The following is a 22,403-nucleotide window of genomic DNA, read 5'->3' as shown; positions in this document are numbered from 1 at the left end:
TTTGGCCAGTAGCAAAGAAAGATTTTGAAATAGCTGAGGCATGATGTTATATATCCTTGGTGACAGTTACTCGGGTCTTGTCCAAGTCACCTCTCGGCAGGATTTGGTGCCGGCTCTGGCATCGGTAGCGTGGCTCAGGCATGGTTCAGGCTCTCTTTGTCAGGGGGTGGCAACCTAGCTCATACACCATCACCAGAGAGGAGTAGGTACGGGATTCAGGATGTCTCTCGTAGGTGGATGAATATTGCGGTCAGGTTTTACGCCCTGGTCCTGTAAGTATGTAAAAGCTTTTAATCTTTTCTTACTGCTTTTCTTCGGCTGAAAATACTTGGTATCAGTGAAATGGTTAATGTTCTGTCTGCAAGAGTACTATTTCTAACCTACATTTCTGCTGTTCTGACCTACAGTTCTGGTTTGGCATTATGCCCACATAAAAGAAATGGTTTGAATTCAGCTATTCAGAAATGTGTCTGAATGTTTACTGTTATTAGATATATTTAGTTTGCCTAGTGTGAGTCGTATTGCCTTTTAATCAGTAAACATTACAGTACGTGGTAGAAATTTCTCGATCTTGAAGTTGGTTTGCAATCTAGATGGAGAGGAAAAAAAGCTGTGGTTTCTATAGCAATAATTCATTTGTTAACCTGGAAGAACGTAATAATTCTATAGATAACTGTTTATATAATCCCTATGATATGCAGTATGAACACATGGTAACCGATGCTGTACAATGTTATGATTATTTATTTCATTTCCTCAAATTATTTCCCAAGAAAAAAATAGGACAATAAGAAACAGATATTGTCTCTGCCTGCGTGTAGGTGATCCCTGTTGGGCTTTGAAGCTCAGAATTCACTGAAGCAGGCAGGGCTGAAATTCATTCTGATGCTGGGCAGATTGCTTTCTGGTTAACAAGGAAGTAGCATATACATTTACATTTCACTGCCTGTCTTCCTGTCTTGAAGCTTAAAGTTTACAGAATGCACAGACGACTGAAATTGAAATTGCTATTCTGGTTTCCTTCTGGAACTGCTTGTGACTTTTATGTTATTTTTAATAATGTAATGATAAGATTTTTTGACACGTACTGTACGTCTTTCCTTCAAGACAGCTGCAGTCTTCCTTGTGCAAACTGCCTTACCAGCAATCCCTATGATTGCCAGGCTGGCAGGAAGAAAGTGGCATGTGTAAAGCGTTGCAGGGAAAAGATTCCCCCCCCGCCTCAGTCTCTGCTAGCATCTCAGAATTCCATGAAGTATATGTAGATATGGAGAAATTATTTCCCTCCCCCCAATAATGTACTTTATTTTCATGGTTTCCACCTGAATAAAATAGTTTTTTTATTTCATGCTGTGGACTGCTTACCATAAAGCTCATCGGTGTTTATCTCTGAGGATTTAAATTGTAAAGATAAAACTAAGGAATTTATAGTAATAAATTATGGAAATATGTGTTCGGGGAATTACGGAAGTGACTGTTAAGTACATTAGTGTTTTAATTTTAAGGGTCACACTTACATTCTTTCTGTGATGGATTGAGGCTTCCCCTGACCTGCATTTTCTTTTTCTCCTCCTGAGGTGCGCACTTCAGTCTCCTGAGTAAATTTTGTTTTCTGCATATTTGCACCATTATGTGGGTGCAGGGCCAAATGGGAAGTGGTTTGGGTTTAGTTCTTGCTGTTACGCTTTTGTACAAATAAATTGTTACTTTGCATATTTTATGTTTTCATTATGACTGCATTTGTTTTCACAGCCTGAGGAAGAGCTTGATCCTGAAGAGAGGGACAACTTCCTCCAACAGCTTTACAAGTTTATGGAAGACAGAGGTAACACTAAATTTTTTTGTTGTTGTTGTTGTTGAATTTTATTTTTAATTTAATCTCTAGTCCACTTTTTTAATGGCTTTTAAAAATAGCTTTTAAATGTAATGGATGTTATTACAAGCGTGTCAGTGAAAAAGGGTAACAGCTAGTCTGGTGCAAGGAAAAACACTTTTACCTATTTTCACTTGTGGCAGGTCTGCTTCCAGTACTTTGAAGCCCAGCACTCAAAGGAAACTCAAATCCTCCCTGAGGTGTTTTGTTTTTGTTTTGCTTTCACAAAACCTTTTTTTATGTTAACAATCCCTGTTAAATAAGCTCTTGGTTGATCTCTTGTTGTGACAGCCATGGCTGGGAACTCTGCTGCTGTTAATCTCAGGCGGCTATTCGTGGATGGTGACATTCAACCAGCAGAGAATGGGAGGTGTGCCATCTTCAAGTCTCGTTGCAGAACTTTAATCATGCGCAGATGTAGCAGTGATACTCACCTGAAGAGACAACTTAAAAGATTCTACTGTGTCCAGTAGCTAGAACAAGAAAATAGCATATTTTAAATGTTTTTCTTTACAGAATTAGGTGAGACTTATAAATTGGAACAGTTAAAGTCCTGGTGTAAGACATATATTGGAAGTGCATGTGCTATGTATAGGGAGCAGGATGTATCTGCTGACTGGGGAGAGCTGTTGTTGCAGAAGCCATTCACATTTGCAGTTGTGATGAGAGTGACGCTAAAATTGAAGGTTTTCTGTTCCTTGGCTGCACCCCCCCCCCTTTTTTTTTTTTTGTTTAAAGGATACTTAAGCCTGGAAGGAGTTTCCTCTTTTAGAGTATATTTGTTTTATTCATTTTACTCATGAACTCACTATTTCAATTAGAATACTGTGTTAATCCTGCAGTAACATTGGTGGAGGTAGATTACAAGTGCAACTATTGCCTTTTTACTTTTTCTTTTTCTTTTCTTTTTCTTTGACAAAAGTTACCCGAATGATATTTCCTTAGCAGCATACAGTACAGCAAATGTTGATGTACTTGAATTTGAAATAACCAGAGCTAAGAGTAAAATGTAAAGTGCATGCGGTGTCTGAATATTTCCCCCTTTCTTTTTTTCTTGGCTTTTAAAACTGGGGGGGAAATCAAGTTACCTTTGTAAAAGAGGCTCTGCATCCCTATTAACGAGGTGTGTTCTAGACCACAGAATCGTAAAATAACAGTTTCAAGTCTGTTCAGTAGTGGGAGTTCTTATCACAGGTTTAGAAATTGATCATGTATTATAGCAAAGTATACTGGAGTTCATCCAATATAATTTTGAGGCCTCCTGTGTATAACCAGCGTTTCTGGCGAATAAGAATTCTTGGGGGAATAAGAGGCTATGTTGGGGGAAAAAAAATCCCTGTGCTGCTGGAATAACCCACAATTTTCTTTCTTTTCTAGCTAGTAGCCTGATTCTTCCCCCTTTTCTGTTTTCCTCCTTCCTCACTCCCTTTCTTAAGCATTCTTAGACTACAGATCAAGTAGGGATCGTATCAGGGACTCATAGAGGCAAAAGAAGAAAGCATTTGTGCACTGAATTTGAAGACTGGGTCCAGAAACTATTCTTTAAGCTAGTGTGTCAATTGAGAAAGGTACAGGACTTTCAGGACTGGGTCTTTCCCCCTGCCTGTCTACTTCTTTTTTTTTTTTTTCCCTTCTCTCTGTCCTTATAGCAAGGTTTCTGTTCCCACCAGATTTGTTCTACATTCTGTTCTCCCAGTATGAATGTTTTGATTCATGTAATCATGACAGTATTCCCTAAGTCCTATAAAATTATTTTCATGATTCCAAATATAATTGCATGAAGATGAAGGAAGATGAAGGAAGATGAGAAGCAGCAGGGAAGAGGTTTGATATTCTTCCTTGCTGGGAGGAATACTGTCTATGTCCGCAGCCACTTGCCCCAAGTCACTTTTGGTTTTTCCTTTTGCAGTTAATTATTGTTCTTTATATCATTGCCACTCATCCGATTTGAGTTTGTTCTTTTTCCTGGAACTGTCCCAAACATTCATGTCCTGTTAGGGCTTTGTGCTTTTTCACATTCTGACAATTTGCCTGTGTATCCTTTTCTAATCCAACAGTTCTGCTTCTTCCCCATTCCTTTCAGACCACAGTGTTTTGAGTTAATCTCTTCACACATTGCTATATTCCAGCATTCATCAGGCATTCTGTAGAGCTTGCTGCAATTCTGGCTGTCCCCTCAGTTCAAGAGAGGAACAGTGGGACGCAGCCAGTTGGAGGGGGGTTATACCACAAATCTGAAAAGAGGTCAAGAAATCGTAGTTATCAAGCACCTGGTGCCAGTATGCTAATAAACCACCCAGAAATAAGTGATGCGTTCAAAAGAGGGTGAAGCCTTAACTGGTGGTTGGAAACAGTATACTGACTTGGGATGTACCTTAGAACTATTAAATACAGATTTTAAAACGTAGAAAGATACTAGTAATCAAATGTGTGCTAAAGGAATGGAAGAAGCCGTTTGCTGTCCTTTGTGATAACTTCTTGTATCTGGTTTTGTTTTATTTAGGTACTCCTATCAATAAACCACCTGTTCTGGGCTACAAGGACCTTAATCTCTTCAAACTTTTTAGACTGGTATATCAGCAGGGTGGGTGTGACAAAGTAAGTGTTGGATGTTTACTGAACTAAATACGTCTATTCATTCTTAAAGGCTGTGGCTTGTGGCTGTGTTAGATATCATTTCTTAATGTTCTTGGTTAACAAAACCTGAAAACTTCCTTTTTTTTCTTTTTTCCTTTTTTTTTTCCTTTACCAAAGATTGAGAGTGGTGCTGTATGGAAGCAAATTTATATGGACCTTGGCATTCCTATTTTGAACTCGGCTGCTTCCTACAATGTAAAAACTGCATATAGAAAGTAAGTTCTCATATTGTATAATGGTGAAAACATTTTTCCTTTTTTTTAGTAGCATGTACAATATTCAAGCAATTTTTTAATTAGTTTAGTGAAACAGTAGTTGACATTCTTCAGTTAACGAGCAGTTCTGAGCATTTTCCAGTGCTGAGGATTGAAACGGTGGAGGAAAGGAGGGAGTGCTCAGGGCTGCATACGTTCCTGTTGCTCTAATGCATTAGAATTCTGCTCATTTTCTTATCAAGAAGCATTCACTTCCACCATGTGATGATGCCATTTCAGAGTACAACAATGAAATTTATAAAAAAAGCTTTGGCAAATTCAGCTTTGCAATTTTCAGTGATTAACGAGAACGGACTCTGTCCTCAGTCTGTAGGTGTTGCATGCAGTGAGAGAATTTTATACCGGTTTCTTCTAACTTCTTGAAAAATGTTGATAGGCATGTTTCAGATTGCGTATTTAAATGTCATCTTTGTGGAATCTGTAGAATAATGGCTTTAGGGCATAACTATGTATGTTGCTATGGTGGATGGGACAGTATTAAGTAGTAACATCACTACTTGTAATGAAAAAAAATGCGTAAATCTTTTTATTCTGACCCCTGGTTTTCAGTTGTGTTTTAACTTTTGAAATGGAAACCTTTTAGGAATGACACTTTTCAAACTCATTTTCTAAATAAAAATTATTTTTATTATTTATCCTCCTGGACGTTTGACAAGAAACAATTGGGCTTTTTGAGTAAAAGGGAAGAATGAGGTTCTCTTGACTCGAACTTAAGGAAATTTGGCCTGATTGAATAGGGATGACTAATGACTCAACTCATGTTAATGTTGATGAAGATGAAAATATTCAGACTATCTTCAGTGGGATTTGAACTGGGCACATATTTAAGGTCTGTATTGTACAGAGAAGAGTATTTATCCTAAAAAGAGTAATTGGTAAATATGTACTAGGTTGCTCTCACAGTGGAAATAATTATGTTGTATGGACGCATGATAGTATGTTGTAACTTGTGTATTTATTCTTTGAGGAGTAAGCTAGTTCATATTTCTCTCACCTATAACTGGATTAGAGTGTGCACACAGGCACTTCCCAGAGAACAAGCTGAGGCATGGCAGTCTGTTACCGTGTGGTAACTTGTTTGTATGCCCATATTCTAATAGTAGCCTGATTGGAGCTGTCATTGTGCATTTGCAAAACGGTGTACATGTTCTTAGGCTTTACTGTTATGAATTCTTAATTGGACGGTGATGAAGTTAAATTTGTGGGAAGCACCTGTGTGTATTCTTTCTCACCATTTAACTTGTGTGCATAATTATTTCATTTCAAAACATTCTCTGGCTTTTTGGTTTTTTTGTTTATTTGGGTTTGTTTTGTTTGTTGGGGTTTTTTTTCCTGATGTTACTGTTTCTCTTGCTTTTCTGTGAGCAGGAAAATAGGTTTTATGCACTTCATTGAATAGAAAATAAAACATGGAATATAAATGAAACTTTTATTTGTATCTATAGGTATCTTTATGGTTTTGAAGAGTACTGCCGTTCTGCAAACATTCAGTTTAGGACCATCCATCATAATGAACCAAAAGTGGTAGAAGACATACAGAAACACGTGGAACCAATGGAGGAAAGTGTAAAAGAGGAACAAAAAATGCCCCCAACAGAAGTTAAAAAAGAGGCAGAAGAAAATTACTCCAGCAGTGAGAGTGAAAAAGAAGAAATAGAACTAAGATCTCCAAGGGTAAGTGGATTGAACTGATTTCTATTTAGTACTTAACAAAACCCCTTTGTATAGTGAACAGTTTACATAATGGGTTTTCCCTTGTGGAGTGATTGTACGGTTGAATTAGCGTACTTGTACAAGCACAGGACAGGGTTCTGTGAACCTGGAGCTGGTGTTACCTGTTAATTATGTTCTACCTGTGAATAGAATCGGTTTCGATTATTTCTTCATATGCTAAACCATCCATGGGATTTGCTCAGGCTGTGTTGGACGTCAGACGTGTTTCGATTCAGGGATGGCTTGAGAGCTGCTGAGAGCTGTATGTGATCAGAACAGTGAAACTCAGCAGGACAGTCTTGGTTGTGGGTGAGAATTTCCACAGGCACATGGAATCTGGAGCTTTCCGGCAAGAAGCAGGAATATCAAGGGACTGCTACAGCTTTAAGAATCAAAGGAAAGACCCATTTCTCCGAGACAGTTTTTATCACAATCTCTCTTCTTTTTGTAAAAGAAACACTGCAGTTTTACAGTACGTAGACATACGTACAACCTGAACCTGATGGAGAATGCAAGAATACTTTTAAGGTATTTGAATATGACTGACTTGGTGCTCTGTAGCACTCCTGTTAATTCTGTTAAAAGGACATTTTGTGTTCCTTAATAGAGCATGATTACTGAAGGACAAGGAATTGGTACTTTTTAAATTGTTCAAGTTGTAAAGATTCTGTTCAACTAAAACATAATTCTATTAAAGCACTTCTTGCAAACCAGCTTTTCAAGCAAGTATATGGTCTTTAATAGATTAAAAGACGTAGTGTAAACATACGTTTAGATTTGTGTTACATATTATATTTCTATCTAACTGCAAGTGGTTTTTCTAGCTTTATCAGCCTTAATGAACTTCCTGTTATGACACTACCTTTGTTGTTTGTTCTTTTTTTGTTGCAGTTGTTTTGGAGAAAACCAATGAGAGGATAAAGGAATGGAAGACGGTTTTGTCTTTTTTTATCATTGCCTATGCTAATTTGTTAATATTTAAATATTACTTGATTATGTATTTTATTACTTTATTAATCCAGTCACCAGCTATCTATTTATGAATTACTATTTTTCCAAAGTCTTTACCATTATACTCCTGTGAATTTTAGTTATTACAGTGCCTTCATTACTGTCATCTTTGGATGGCCTCCAAATAATTAATCTTGCATTCAAAATGTATTTTAAATGTTCTGATTACAAAGCAATGACCCTATACAAGAGACTTTTAATAACAAAATGATAAACCTGTACTAGATCCCCTGGTTACCAGATGCCCCAAGTTACCGGTCACAGATAGTCCCAGACAACAGTTGTCTGGCTACTCAAAGTACCTTTTAAAATGTGATACTTACAGGTTTTCTAAAGCTGAGAAATTTTCATTCTGTGAAATGCAACAGCTGGTTATCGGAATGGAAGATGCTGAAAGGAAGATGCCTTCTCTCAGTAGTACTATATAAGCACATTAGTTAGAATCATAGAATCGTTGAGGTTGGAAAAGACCTTTAAGATCATCCAGTCCAACCATTAACCTACACTACCAAGTCCACATTAAACCAATCAAGGGTAGACTAGACTAAACCATGTCCCGAAGTGCCACATCTACCCGTTTCTTGAACACAAAAATGTTAATGCTGTTGCTGTAGTTGAACAAGGAATTTTGGCCCTTTCTATCAGGGCAACAGATCTTGCAGGTCTAAATGAATGTCCTGAAATCCTCCAGAAGTCTATCAGAACCTCATCCTCTTTATTCCAAACCAAGCAGAATGGCTTCATTTTGCTTTTTTCCTCATAACAAGACTTTAAGCTATTATCTTAAGATTTTAGAATATTTTACTTTTTTGGTGTTATCTCCAGCCTTTCTCCTGTACAGGAATAGTGTGTTTCGCTTTCAGCTGAGATTTGGAGAGGCTATACAGAGAACGCCCCACAGGAGTCATTAAACTGATCTTATTTCTGTTCTAGGGACGAAGAAGACTTGCTCGTGATGCAACCCCTGCTAAAAAAGATAGCGAAGAGGATAAAACACAAGACAAATTAAAAGACAGTAACAAAGAAAACAAAGATACAGAGGAAACACCTGAGAATGCCGAAAAGAAGGAAAATGAAACTCCACTAGGGAGAAAAAGTACACCAAAGCAAAAAGAGAAAAAAATTAAAAAACAGGAGGATTCTGATAAAGAGTCAGATGAAGAGGAAGAGAGGCAGAGGGAGAGGTAAACATTAGCTTGTATCACCTTCTCAGGAGTATGTCTGTGTCGTGACTGAGCCGTACTCCAAGCAGGAGTATACACAGAACGGGAGATCTGACCAGTTTCTAACATGTGGAAGTCGGGAACCTAATTTACTCAGCCAGACAGGAAAGGGAAAATTTTATTTCAGGTTTGTGGAGTCTGCTGTACTCTATGGAAGCATCTTTTTCTGGTAGATGCCGGACAGTATTTTTCACTTGCATTTTCTTGAAGGTCTTGCCAAGGTTGTGTTGGTGTTCTATCACACTAGTACGTGCAGACACCGAGTAGACCAGGCTGTAAGTATGCCAGGTGCTGTATGGATGGTGAGCAACTGTTTGGGCAGGCTGTTCCGGGCAGTTGAAATATAAATGGAAAAGAGAGCCACTCTTCTCCCGTGCTTTTGCTTGAGTGTTTAGTGATGGCTGGTGAGCCTGCAGCTTGCTTGTTTTTATTACTTGATCCATTGTAGGCAGGCAGGAAGGGGATCAGCTAAAGCAAAGGAGAAGGAAAGAGGGAGTTTGAATGAAACCTAGAGGTAGGTTGAAGAGGAGGGGATGGAGAGCCATGGGAAGGGCAAAGGGAAAAGAGCATCCAGACACTAAGCTTGACAAGTTGAATTGGATTTATAGTCCTGGTTACAAATGAGTTGTGAGCAGGTGACTAATTTATTACCAGAGTAGACCTCTTCTTAGCTAACTTTGTCTGTGTTCCAGGGCAGTGTCTTTACCTGTTTAAGCTGGCTTTCCTACCTTGTTTTTCTTATCCATGTGGCTAAGTGGTGTGGACACAAGTTGATACTGAATAAAGCCTGGTAGGGGTATTGCATATTTTCTGCTAAAGAGCTTTGAGGAGTGGGAACAGTACACATTTATTTTAAAGAAAGTGTCACTGTGCAGTCCAAAAAAAACCCCGAAATCTTACAGTGCACCATAGCATGCAGAAATGCCTCAAATGAAGGTACAGCGTGCGCGCGCAGCAGCTTGCAGAGGTAGGTCAGATGGCTAAGGCATCTTCTTTAAGTGGTGCGGATGGTGCTTGTCATCTTTCTTTTAATTGTTTGCCACAAGAAAATAGTTCATCTTTCACCAAAGGCTAGCAAATCTATTTCATTAAAAGCAAACTCATAGTCTTTTTCAGTATTTTCTTTCTTGGTGTCTTTTTTGTAGTTTAACCTTTACATTATGCTAAACTCACCCTAAAAAAAGGGAGAAGTATAGGTAAAAAAAGGTTAGATTGTAAATCTTGAAAGTATGTTTAAGTAGAATGTTTGAATATCAGATATAGCTAATAAGAGGTAAATATAATAAATAACAGCTGTGTGGACACTTTTAGTCTTGGTTAAACACTGTTGTAGTCAACTTTTTTTTCAGTGGAATGGTGTTTGTATCCATGAGAGGATCGCTGTGATGGCAATTCAGACTTACTATGCGCTGGTAGTAAACTGTAGCCTATTAAGCAAACTGTAGAATAAAGAATTTTTTTTGTTTGTTTTAACATAGTTTGTCAAAATCAAGTCTCTCTTTAAAACTGAAGTTAGTTCTTCCTATTTTATTTAGGAGCCAAACACTGAGTTAACTTATTCCTCTTTCTGTATTATCAAAGTACCATTAAAAAAGAAAAAAATCTTTAAGCTTTGAGGTAGTTGTACACCTTCCTAATGAATTGTGTCTATAATATAATTTTTCTGGATATTTTTTGGCACTTACCCCTCTTCTCTCTAAGTCCTAGTTTCGACTTAGAAAGCTGTGTACAAGCTAGCTTCAGAGGCAGTGCAGGATGCAGAAAATGAGAAAAATTTGTATTGCAGCCTTTTTCTTTTGTAGTAGCTTGACTACACTAGTTAAATGTTAAAACTTTGATTGTCATTAATTAGTGGGCATTTCAAATACATTTTGCTGCAGGGAGGAAATTGAGAACAAAGGAGAATCAGACGGTGAAGAGGATGAGGAGGATGCAGAACCCTGCCTGACTGGAACCAAAGTGAAAGTAAAATATGGACGTGGAAAGACTCAGAAAATTTATGAAGCCAGTATTAAAAGCACAGAAATTGATGATGGAGAGGTTTTATATTTAGTTCATTACTATGGTTGGAATGTAAGGTGAGGAGAATGAATTTCCTTGTTTGTTAAAAGGATTATTTGCAGAAGAACATTCATTTTTAAGAAGAAAAGAAAAAGTTAATTAGTGACTTAGCTCTGAATTGAATTATCAACATGATAACAGGATCTGACTTGCATTTTTCAATGTTCGTTGTTTTGTTCATGGTATGACATTTATTGCATTGAAATCTCAGAATATACTTACTTGTGTGTTTCCAACTTTCCATCCTGCTTAAAGTGAGTAATCCTTGCTCCTCACAAGAATATCCCTGTAATTTATTGTGTCAGCTAGTGTTAGTAGCATCAGACTTTTATTTAAAGGGAGTCACTGATAATGGTGAAGACATCTACAATTAAGAGTATCAAGCACTGAAATTTTGGCAACAAAATTTATTCTTGTATTCAGTGTTAACTGTGATTATAAAGAACGGTTGTTACATGTAGAGAGGGTAGGAGTGGGCTAAGCAAGAGAGAACTACGGGGAGGGGGGGGATCAAATGCTTCTCTTGGCAGCTGTGCTTTATGTTCAATACTGCTGTAGAAATGGCTTTTTTTTGTTGTTAAGAGCATTGTGATTGTCTGTATAAACAAAAATATCACAAAATGGATAATTTTTTAAAATACCACACTTCTGGTATATAACTTGAGACAGGCCAAATCCATGTTTTTCTAAGTAAACTAAGTGCATTTCTTTATGCGGCTACATTAAGTTTATGTGTGTTGGAGGTATCCCCAAATACTTTCACATGTCCCTTTATCTTACTAATAGCTCAGGAGATTTTGAGGAGCAGTAGTAGTATATCTGTGCTTTTCAGAATCTCATACAGTTTGTTGCTATAATTTAAAAACTTTTCCTTTAAAAACAAAAGGTATATCTTACTGTTGACACGTGGGGTGGTAAAAACTGACTTTTGTATATCATGTGAAATAATTGACAAGCTTTTTAGCTGACTGAGTCCCCTGACTTCCAGTGCTTTGCTAGCAAGAGACAGGGAAGTTTTCACCTCCATTCCCCCGTCCCTTTTTTTTTTTTTTTTTTTTGTGGGTTAGAAATGTAATTCATCTTTCTAATGCCAAATACTGATGTGTTTGTAAGTATATGCTCTGCTTTTCCACCCCTCATTAATATTTTCTGTAATTCAGTCTTTTAAGCTTCATCTTGCGAACCACTTCTTTACGTGCAGTGATAACAGTGGGCTGTTATTTACTTTTAGATATGATGAATGGGTGAAAGCTGATCGGATTATCTGGCCTGTGGACAAAGGAGGACCAAAGAGAAAACAGAAGAAAAAAACAAAAGTAATGGTTATTTTATTATAAAATAGTTTCTTGTGGTATAATACGTAGTACTGTCACGGTTCCTTTTTTTTTCTTTTTTTAAAGTTATTCAGTCCACAGTCTAGTTTTTTAATAGAAATGTAGAGCAAAAGGAGGAAAGGTTTGATGATCGCAGCAGTGAAACATATTAACAAAAATTCTTTTTTTCCCCCCTCAGAATAAAGAAGACAGTGAAAAGGATGAGAAGAAGGATGAGGAGAAACAAAAATCAAAGCGTGGGCGACCCCCTCTGAAATCTACTCTTCCATCAAACACAACTTGCAGTTTATCCAAAACACCTAATAGTGAAGGTAAATCAGGAGCCAGAAGTGCACGGAACAACTTGTCAGATTCCTCACCATTACCAAATGGAACAGAAGGTACATCTGGTGCACTCGTGTTCTGGCATGGAAGTGCATGTACACAGTGATGTAGTGCGGTGCATTAATATGACAACTTCAGCGAACACAGTGCTGTCAGCAGCTTTTAAAGCCCTATTTAACCAGTCAGTGTTCAAGCGATATAACAAAACACATTTTTGGCACAGATTTTACTCTATAAAAATTAATACTTTCGATTTTGATTTTAGCAACACCTCGCAGGCAGACGAGACGTAGCTCAGGAATGTTTGATTCTGATAGAGGATCAAACGGTGAGTGATCTCAGTCCTGTGTATGCTTTTGAGGTCTTTTCAGTACCTTTTTGAAAAGAGGTTTGATTGGTTTTTTTGGTTTTTGGTGGTGTGGTGGTTTTTTGTTTTTTTTTTTTTTTTTTTTAATTCCCCCCTGCCCTGTGAATTTTATTGAGGAAGTAGTTGAGCTGACACTGCTGAGGAGGACAGTTTACTCACAGAAGAGCTGTGGCATGGAAATGAGTGTGCAAGTCATTCCATATTCTTTAGCCAGAGCCTTTCAGTCCTAATCTTGAACAGACCAAGTCTAGTGGTATAAATGATAGTCTTTGTTGTGATAATTAAGTCCTCAACCTCAGTCCTACATCATCCAGCAGAGCTGTTAATTATATACAAATGACAGCAATATTTTTGGTATTTCTAAGCCTCTGTGAACAAGAACCGAAGTGAAATCACCATCTCCTTTTAGTACAGGTCCCTGAATAATCTCCTGGTAACATACCAATGCTTGCTCTGTATATGGTGCCTGATTCGTACCACAGTTTAGCAATGAAATGTCCATCCTGTGGTGTAGGACAGTTTGGGTTTGGGGTTTTTTTTCCCTCTTTAGGGGTGCATGGAGGGGAGGAGGCTTGGCTTTTGTTCTTGTAATGTCAGGTGGAGGAGGCATTATCCCCAGGTAGATCATGGGAATCTGTAAAAGTATTTTTGCTACTATGAACTGTGATTTGTTCATATTGGCTTATTTGGCAAATAGTAGAAGTACCACTACTATTCTACTTTCATAAAATTTTGAGTAAAAAAAAAAAGAACTGTAATAAGTGTGTTGAATAATGCAGAATTTTAAAGTTTGAAATAGTTTATTGTAAACTGATGTTAATACCATAGATTACTGACAAAAAGGTTTTGTGAGGTTGAAAAAAGAAACTGTGTTGAAATTGATGATTTAGGATGCCGTTTCCTTCTTTTTGCAGACTCTGGCTCATCTGACAGTGAAGCAGATGAATCATCTGAAAAGAATTTGAATGAAGAATTTTCTCCAGAAACTTCAGAACTGGAAAAAAGTGAAAAACTACATGATGAGAAGCCAGATGAAGAAAACCCAAAGATTCCTCATGCATTGAAAGAAAATGACAGGACTCAAGTACAGCCATTAGAAACACTGAAACTGGAAGTTGAAGAAAGTGAACAAATTGTTCAGATTTTTGGAAATAAAACAGAACAAATAGAAGAAATTAAAAGAGAGGCTGAAAAATCACCTAAAGGAAAAGGGAGACGGAGCAAGACAAAAGATCCCTGTTTAGAGAATGCAAAGATTTCACCAGGAAGCCAAGACGAGGTGGCAAATGAATCTCTTACAGAACCTGAAAGATTAGACATGTCTTCCTTGGACTGTAAAGAGATTTCCAGCACTACTGAAAGTGAAACAGAACCTTCTACAAAAGATAAGAAGCTTTTGAAAAGGAAAACTTTGGAACAGGCATCGCCTGAGAAGAGAAATCGACGAGAGAGTGAGATGGAAGTGCCAAATATTGTATCGGAGGAGAGGACCAATGAATGTACTGCAGCAGAGGAATGTAGAGGGCTGAATGCTGAAGAGTCCCTCAGAACTGAAAACGAGGAAATGCCATCCTTAGTGGCAGAATCGGTTCAGCACGGTCAAGAGCTGAGGAATGAGAACTTTGAACGTCCATCTGAAGAAAATGAGAACGTTCCCTTAAAAGATGAGGACGATGCAATGCCTCAGATTGGTCCTGAAACTTTGCTCTGCCATGAAGTAGACTTGGATGACTTGGATGAAAAGGAGAAGAGCAGTAGTGAAGACACAATATCAGAAAAGCCAGACCCTAATGCCTCAAATCCAAATCCGTCTGCCTTACCCCCTGCTGTCCAGTCGAGCTTTTCAGCGGCTTCGCCTCTTACTCTTAGTCAGGATGAATCCCGCAGTATCAAAAGTGAAAGCGATGTGACTATTGAAGTCGACAGCGTGGCAGAAGAGTCTCAAGAAGGTCTCTGTGAAAACGAGTCTGCTAATGGATTTGAAGCCAGTACGACGTCAAGCAATTGTAGTATAGCCGTGCAAGACAGAGAGATTGGAGAGAAAGGTGAGCTCTTCCTGTGAAAAGTCGTTCTCTGCTGTAATGATTTCTGAAGTCGTCTTACATCTGGTGCAACTTTGCTAAAAATTACTGGTTTCTTTGTCTCTGCTTTTAAATGTCTTTGTTGCTTATAAAAAGAGCTTGTTAGTAGCAGAAATATTTGAGGTGTCTTGTCTTTTTTTTTTTTTTTTTTTTTTTTTTCTTCTTCCTTCTCATTTAGGTCAAAAAAGGCCCAGTGATAGCAATAGTGGAACACTGGCAAAAAAACAAAAGCGTACTCCAAAGCGAACAAGTGCTGCAGCCAAAAATGAAAAGAATGGAACAGGTACATTCCTGGGGAGGGAGAGGGGGAAGGTTATGCTGTCCTATAAACATGTATAAGGGCCCCCTGTTCTCACTCTTACCCATTAGTTCTGTTGGATGGGGCTTCCTTGTCAGGGTTTTTCATTATTATTTATCATTATTATTGGCTGTTAACTGGAGAGAACTTACCAGCTGTGCCGTAGCAGTGCTACTGGGAAACCTCTTGGCTATTTTTATTTACTTCATTAGGAAAAACTTTTAATACCTGTATATTAGCAGTTACTACATGTTTACAATTATGCTCATTTTTATATATTGGGTTGGTTATGATTCTGGGAGAGGGGAGCTTGTTCTGAATAGAAGCATCTCCTTGAAAGTCTTACGATAGGTATTTCTCATGGGAAAAAGTGCATTATGAAGTACAGAAAAAATGTTTGACTGAAGAATAGCTTCTCAGCAAAGGAATCTTGTGTGTTTTTATCTCAGGTTTGTGACTGTTTTTTAACTTGCTGGAGAACTCTATTTTTGTGTTTCTGCAGCTCATTTTCGGTGATCGTTGTGTTGAATGAGTCAATATATTTAGGCTCTGTGGCAGCATTGTTATAATTTTTAAGTATCAAACTAAAATATTAATTATCTGACATACAATATTCAGACATTTGACATGCTCATGTAAAACTTGGCAATTATTGTGGGAAGCTAAAATATTTGTGTATATCAGCATAAACTCTTGTTACATGTTAAAGCTTTTATGCTTTCAGTCATGTTTCAGAACTGTTCCTTTAGACTTGTAAAGCAATTTGGTAAATGTACACAATCTTGTGCTACCTAACGATATTAATACAGTTTTAATCTTTAAAAAAGGGATTCTAGTGTCTGCTTTACATTAGAACCCCAAAATATGTGACTTAAGGTGGTTTGTCAGTGCTCTAATATTCTTACCTCAGTAAGCTTCTTTATTGCTTCTGTAAAAAAATTTGACTGTTGCTTTTTAACTGAAGGCCTCGTCAGCCCTTGACTTCTCTTGCATTAAGGTCAGCGCACTTGAGAGTTCAGTGCATGTCGTGTCTGATAAGGTTATACGTTGAATCCGAATCGGTTTTTCCTTGTCTGCATTCTGGGATCTTCTGAGCAAGAAGGAGCAGTTTTTTTCTTAATCATTTTTTCTGACTATAACTACAAATTTTAAAATGTCAAGGCTTCTTTTTTTTTTTTTTTCTTTTTTTTTTTTTTTTTTTGAAGTCCAAATACATTTCTCTTGCTGCAGGACAAAGTAGTGACAGTGAAGACCTTCCTGTCCTGGACGGTTCGAGTAAATGTACTCCTGTAAAACACATAAATGCCTCCAAACCACAGAAGATTTCTCGATCCCCTGCAAGAGTGATGTCACCTCACATCAAAGATGGAGAGAAGGATAAACACAGAGAGAAACACCACCACCAGAATGCTTCGCCTAGAGTATACAAATGGAGTTTTCAGCTCAGTAAGAATTCTTTAAGTGACTTGATTAGCGGGCATTTACAAGAAAATTTGTTCTGAAAGAAAAATGTGAAAATTTGGGCATTCTAAATTAGGTATAGGCCTTTTATGGCGTAGTTATGGAAGTGTTATCTTTCATGCTGCATCTTGTATACTCTTAAGAATTGCATTCATTTGTTTAAAATCACCTTGATGAAGCTTTTTTTTTCTTTTCTTCCCACTTTTAAGATGAACTAGACAATATGAGCAGTGCCGAAAGGATCTCCTTCTTACAAGAAAAACTACAGGAAATACGAAAATACTATATGTCCTTGAAGTCAGAAGTAGCAACCATAGACAGGAGAAGAAAACGATTAAAAAAGAAAGACAGAGAAGGTAACTTTCAGATTTGCTTTACGCTTCCCACAAGAAGTTAATTTTCTTGAAAGTATGTAACTCAAAGCAACTAGAGTTTAATTGACAGTATTTTTGAAAAAAAAAAAGTGTTATCATGTTTGTATATATACATATTTAGAAAGAATATTGGTGACTTTTCAGAACTTGAACCTAACAAAAACATTCACTGATTATTTTGTAACTGTGTGTTAGAAACTTGGATGTCCTAGTGCGAGCTCGGTCTGAGTTTTCGATCAGTGTAATGACTCATCTGATTTATCTTTTCATTTGGTCTGTGATGCAGAAAGGGTAAGGTTACTCATCCAGTTTATGTGAATATAGCAGTGAAAGCAGCTGACAGAAAACCCGCATCAGTTTTCTGTGACCGTGCCACTTCTTTGAGGTCTTTTAAACAGCATAATAACCAAGGAGACCTTCATTCTGACACGTACTTCGATAATCTGATGCTGATCTGTTGTTCTGTGTATTCAGTGTCACATACAGGAGCATCCATGTCATCTGCTTCATCAGACACTGGGATGAGTCCGTCGTCATCTTCTCCTCCACAAAACGTGCTTGCTGTAGAATGCAGGTGATACACGTTTCTCTGCCTTGCCAGCAACTTGCTGCCATGGACATAAATCCTGAAATTCAACCACAGAAAGCACTCAACTGGTTTGACATTGCCAAGTATATTCTGTACACACTTCCACTGCTGGACTGTACCTGTTCTCCCCTCCTACCCCTTTCTTTTCTTTAATTTACTGTTCAGAGAAATTAAGCTCATTGGTAACTGAAGGTTTGTAGGCACAATGTGACATGCTTGTCATTGTGTTTGGTTTTGGTTTGGTTTTTTTTGGTTGGGTTTTTTTTTGTTTTTTTTTTTTTTTTTTTGGTTAACACAGAGAAAGGGCACTTATCAAATTTGAAAAGTTATGTCCAATGAAGCATTCAGGTGTTCTAGGGAGATCTTACAAAAGCAAGTGCACCAAGCAGACATCAGAGTATTATCTAAAAGCGTCGAGTAACTGCTGCACTTTCACCGAGCTGTACATTAACTCTCGGTGAGTAGTTCCTCTTTGTGGAAGCACTTGCAATACAGAACTGCCAAAGTATGTGTTCAGCAATGTGCCCAGTTTTAAAGGTGTAAATGGGACAAAATAAATTGTGAAAGGAAGTGTAGTTGACTGAAAACTACAGTTGTAATAAGTCTTCCACTTTTTATAGGACTTTTGAGCACACAATTATGCAAATATTTTAATGTTTATTAATGTTTACAGTGGAATTGTGAATAGGTTTTCAGTGGACTATCTTATCCCTTGACAAAAATATTTTGTCTTTTTTCTATGTAATTTCAGAGTTTTTATTTTGTTACAAAAAGACGAAAAATGAAATATATAACAACAATGAAGTTATTTAACAAGATTTCTAAAGCTGAAATTTTTGTGTAAAATAAGGTATCTTGCAACTTGTTAAATATATTTATTCAGACATTGGATGTTGTATTTTTATGTATTTTTTAAAATATTAATAAAATTGGAAAAAAAAATTCTAGGTTAGTTCACTCTTTCAATAAGACATACTTACCAGTTATGGCTCTTACGGAGGTTTTATCCAGTAGCCATGCCTGTATTTCCAAGGGGTCTGTCTACGTATCCTCCACAACATAGATCTGAAAGCGGGCATCTGGATTAAACTATGACTTTCTTTGGAAACTTTGGCAGTCCTAGTACTTACATTGTTTTGAGGAACAAAATTTATTGGGTTGCCCTTAAGATACTTTGTCACAAGTTCTTATGTTTGCTATACTGCCGAATGAATTTATATCTCCCGAAGTTGAGATGCAACAATAAAGTAAAGCAACTGTGTATGCTTTGTCTGTGGATTGTCCCACAGACAGATACAGTTTGTAAATAACTCTTCCAAAACCATGTATTTAAAACAGTTTGCATATACGTTATGTATAAAAGTGATTTTTTTATCGATTTTTTTATTCATGTTTGTACATTGAAAGGGGTTCTTAACCCCTTTTTCTGTGTTTAATATGCTGTAGAGTAATAACATAGATGCTCTAGACTGTATATCAGGATATTCTGGTTCACACGGCAGAAAGTCAGAACGAAACACTAGTGATGGCGTAGCATTACTAAAATCGATGTTTCTTGAAATTTCATTTTACAACATTTGTCAACTTGTGATTCCAATTCCTTCCATTTTCGCAGAAAATTAAAGAAAAAGTACTCTTGTAAATGCACTTTCTCTGTCTTTTCTTAAGCAAAGCAGAACTATTTCAATGTAAGATAAATATGGAGCTCACTAGACAGCATTAATAAAGGCCATGTTTTAAACATAGGCTTTATATTCTATTTTTATTTAAGTGATTGTTCTTGTAAATGTCTGGACTTACCTAACTAGGAAAATTAATCTCCATAAATTGTTGTAAAGACTTTTTTCAGAGCTAACTTTTACTGTTAATCTTATATTAGCTATGAATAAAAAGCAATACTCATTTAAAAGGAAATAACATGGGTCACATTTTCTCAGACTATCTTCCACGTTTAACGTTTGCAGAAGTAAATTTTAAAGTCAGTGAAATGACAGGGCTAATTATACCTCGTGCAGATACCCGACCTCTGTCCACAAACGGCGTGAGAGCTTAAACAGGCACGTACAGAGGCTCAGCGTGCGCAGGTGATGGGCGAGCTCTGAACCCTCTGTGCTTCAGGGTAGGTGTTCGCAGGGTGTGCGCTGACTGCTGCTCTTAGCTCTTAGGAACGTTTAAAATACTGCGTGGAAGACCGAAGGTATTGTTCCACGAAACACGGAAACCCGTTCCAACAGGAAAAACCCCTTCTCTAACAGCTCCTTGACGTGGAGAACTCGCTTCCTTACGTCCTCTTCCCACCTTGCTTACCTTGCACTGGTACTCGGACAGACAGACACCCGCCTGCACCTCCCAATAGCAACTAACCTTAACTCGTCTGGCAGAAAACTAACCCTGCAAGACAAGGTGGATGACTTTCTGCCGCGCCACTGGCAAAGCTTCTCGCGTGTTACCCATTTCCTGGTTTTATCTTTCTGGCAAGAAGCGTTATCAGTTAGCCAGATTATCTGGTAGCTGTTTAAATTAGTTTCTTATGACAATTAAAGGTACCATAGGGAAAAGAAGATGGAACTATACAGTAGGGGACTATCCTATACTTGAATGTGAAAACAACAATAATCCCTAATAGGTCTTTTATTTCTAACTTTACTATAATACCCTTATTTCTGCTTTGTTGACATAAAATAAATTCCAAAGTGTCTTCCACTGCCTTCAATGAAAGTTTATGCTGTTGAGGATGCAGTAATTACGATTATACTGAAATTGGGAATTTTTTTTTTTTTTTTTTTTTAATAACAGATTAGGTATCATGCTTGCAAGAGCAATCAAAAATAAAGCACCCTCTTGGCAGGCTTCATGCTGTTCTCCTGTCTTCTAATCTTTTACAGTTTTTCTTCAGATGCTACATGTTATTTCAAGCTTACTTAGGTTAAAAAAATATATAATTAAGATTATGGGATCACTGTTAGAACTGTTAAGAAGAACAGGGCTGTAAGAGAATTCAGACTCGCCCCCCACCTCCTGCAACTGATACAAAGAACTGTCAGATTTCTGTCAGATTTATTATTTGTTGCATTAGCATATATCTGAAAGTTGGGAAAAAAACCCTTGAAATATTTGCATGCAAGGACATAAGGTAAGAAAAGATTCATTTCCCTACTTGTTTTAGTTTTTATTTTCTTTCCATCAAGTATACCAACTACATGTATACTAAGAGTTTGTATTTTCTCTCTAATGTGTAAGTTTATCAGCACCCAGTTAAATCTCCACTTGTTTCTGGCTCCTCCAGCAGATTGCTCATGTTTGAGAAACCCTCTCTTGCCTCATCAGTTTGAACAGATCAGGCAGGAGAAGCAAAGATGTCGGAACAATAATACCAAGCCATTGTTTTCACAGAGGTTGAACAGCTTTACAGTAGTAATTAGTGAAAGAAAAGTGTAACAAGGGCAAATAAAAGTGTGTATCTTCACAAAGCATAACGTATCTGACCTTCACGGGAGCAGCAAAGACCTTTAGTTTGAAGGACAGCAGTAGAAGGGAAAAAGTGATTAAATCAGTTCTTTGCTGTTTGTGGTATTTTGCGCAAGATCCACTTGAATCTAATTTTTTTAAAGGTGCAGTATTAGACTAATCTAGGCAGAAATTTTTAAATATCCAGTGGATACGTATTCTTACTTTATGTGTAGGGAGCCGCATAGTGATGGCTACCAAAATTACCCAGGATGGCTTAGATGGGGAGCTGGAAAGAGAATCTGAATCTTAGGATTGTCAACTCCCCTGTCTCAGTCAGACCATCCGCCCTTGAGAGAGCCTTCTTTCTCTGGATAGGTTTGCCAGCCAGATGGAATTTCATGTTAAAAAAAAAAAAAAAGAATATTCTTATAAAATGTTCTTCTTTTTCTCCATTAAAGATATTCTCGGATAGCTGAGGCAGCCAAACGGATTTTCTGGGCAGCGTTTACTGGAATTCTTTTACAGCAGTAAGTCTAAGAAATGCTGTTGTTTTCTTTTGAAGAAAAGAGCATGTTTGGTTTGATGGCTTGAAATAAATCCGACAGATGAGCCGGAAGACAGATTTACAAGCTGAAACAAAGGATGAGTGTGTTAAAAAAAGTACGTCGAGCCGTTTACTTCACTGTGCCCTTGTGTTTTGCAGATATTGTGCAGTAAAATCACGGTTATTTTTACTTGTCTGTACTTGGGATTTTATTATTTGCTCCAACGTGCAGGATAAAGACTACCTCTGGAGAGGTAAGGAACACAATAAAGCAGTGGAACCAATGGGGATGTTGCCAGAGGCTCACTCACTGTAATTCTGGGGCTTAGGAAAAAGACATTTTATAATTAGCTCACACTGTTTATCAAGTTATTGCCCTCAAATTTTGAGAAAAATCTGTCATTCTACCATACTAACTTCGACCAAATAGGATGATTTTTTAAGAGGTCTCTGGGAGAGTTTAAAATTATTCACCTTTATTAGTCACCACTAGGTAGCTGGTATTTATTGGGGGGGGTGGGTGTGTTTGTTTTGGAAATCGGTGAGTTCCCCAAATTCCACAAGCATTTATTAGTCTCATCCATCACTTTGAAGGAATATGTAAATTCAATTTTTCGCGTTACAGTGTTACTGGTCTGAACATGTGCGTGTTTTCATGCAGCTGAGTGGTGGATTTTGTGATTAGTCACAGCCCGATGACAAATACTCACTGCATTGTCATTTAAAGAAAACTGAAAAGATAAGGCAATCTTAATTGGGAAAGCTGTTTCTCACCCTTTCTAAGAATA

At 37.5% G+C, this 22,403-nt stretch overlaps 1 protein-coding gene across 5 annotated transcripts in view; it reads left to right on the top strand.

Annotated features, from left to right (window-relative positions):
• ARID4A (AT-rich interaction domain 4A) overlaps positions 1-18,321 on the top strand; it is a 48,431-nt gene extending 30,110 nt beyond the window's left edge. For 2 of the 5 annotated variants that reach the window (XM_075713388.1, XM_075713392.1), the window contains 14 exons: positions 1,753-1,825; positions 4,377-4,471; positions 4,628-4,725; positions 6,231-6,459; positions 8,443-8,693; positions 10,613-10,810; positions 12,025-12,109; positions 12,306-12,507; positions 12,717-12,779; positions 13,733-14,863; positions 15,078-15,182; positions 16,428-16,643; positions 16,868-17,014; positions 17,507-18,321. In XM_075713388.1, coding sequence (XP_075569503.1) covers positions 1,753-1,825; positions 4,377-4,471; positions 4,628-4,725; positions 6,231-6,459; positions 8,443-8,693; positions 10,613-10,810; positions 12,025-12,109; positions 12,306-12,507; positions 12,717-12,779; positions 13,733-14,863; positions 15,078-15,182; positions 16,428-16,643; positions 16,868-17,014; positions 17,507-17,610 — 2,997 coding nt within the window. In that variant the 3' untranslated portion in view covers positions 17,611-18,321. The remainder of the gene's footprint in view (positions 1-1,752; positions 1,826-4,376; positions 4,472-4,627; positions 4,726-6,230; positions 6,460-8,442; positions 8,694-10,612; positions 10,811-12,024; positions 12,110-12,305; positions 12,508-12,716; positions 12,780-13,732; positions 14,864-15,077; positions 15,183-16,427; positions 16,644-16,867; positions 17,015-17,506) is intronic. The other 3 variants (XM_075713390.1, XM_075713391.1, XM_075713389.1) reach the window with 3 other exon arrangements.
• Positions 18,322-22,403: the final 4,082 nt, after the last annotated feature.

Source organism: Pelecanus crispus, chromosome 6 (assembly GCF_030463565.1).
Source record: "Pelecanus crispus isolate bPelCri1 chromosome 6, bPelCri1.pri, whole genome shotgun sequence".
Classification (NCBI taxonomy): Eukaryota; Metazoa; Chordata; class Aves; order Pelecaniformes; family Pelecanidae; genus Pelecanus; species Pelecanus crispus.
The sequence above is the reverse complement of the archived record's forward strand: the minus strand, read 5'-3'. Positions and strand labels throughout refer to the sequence as shown.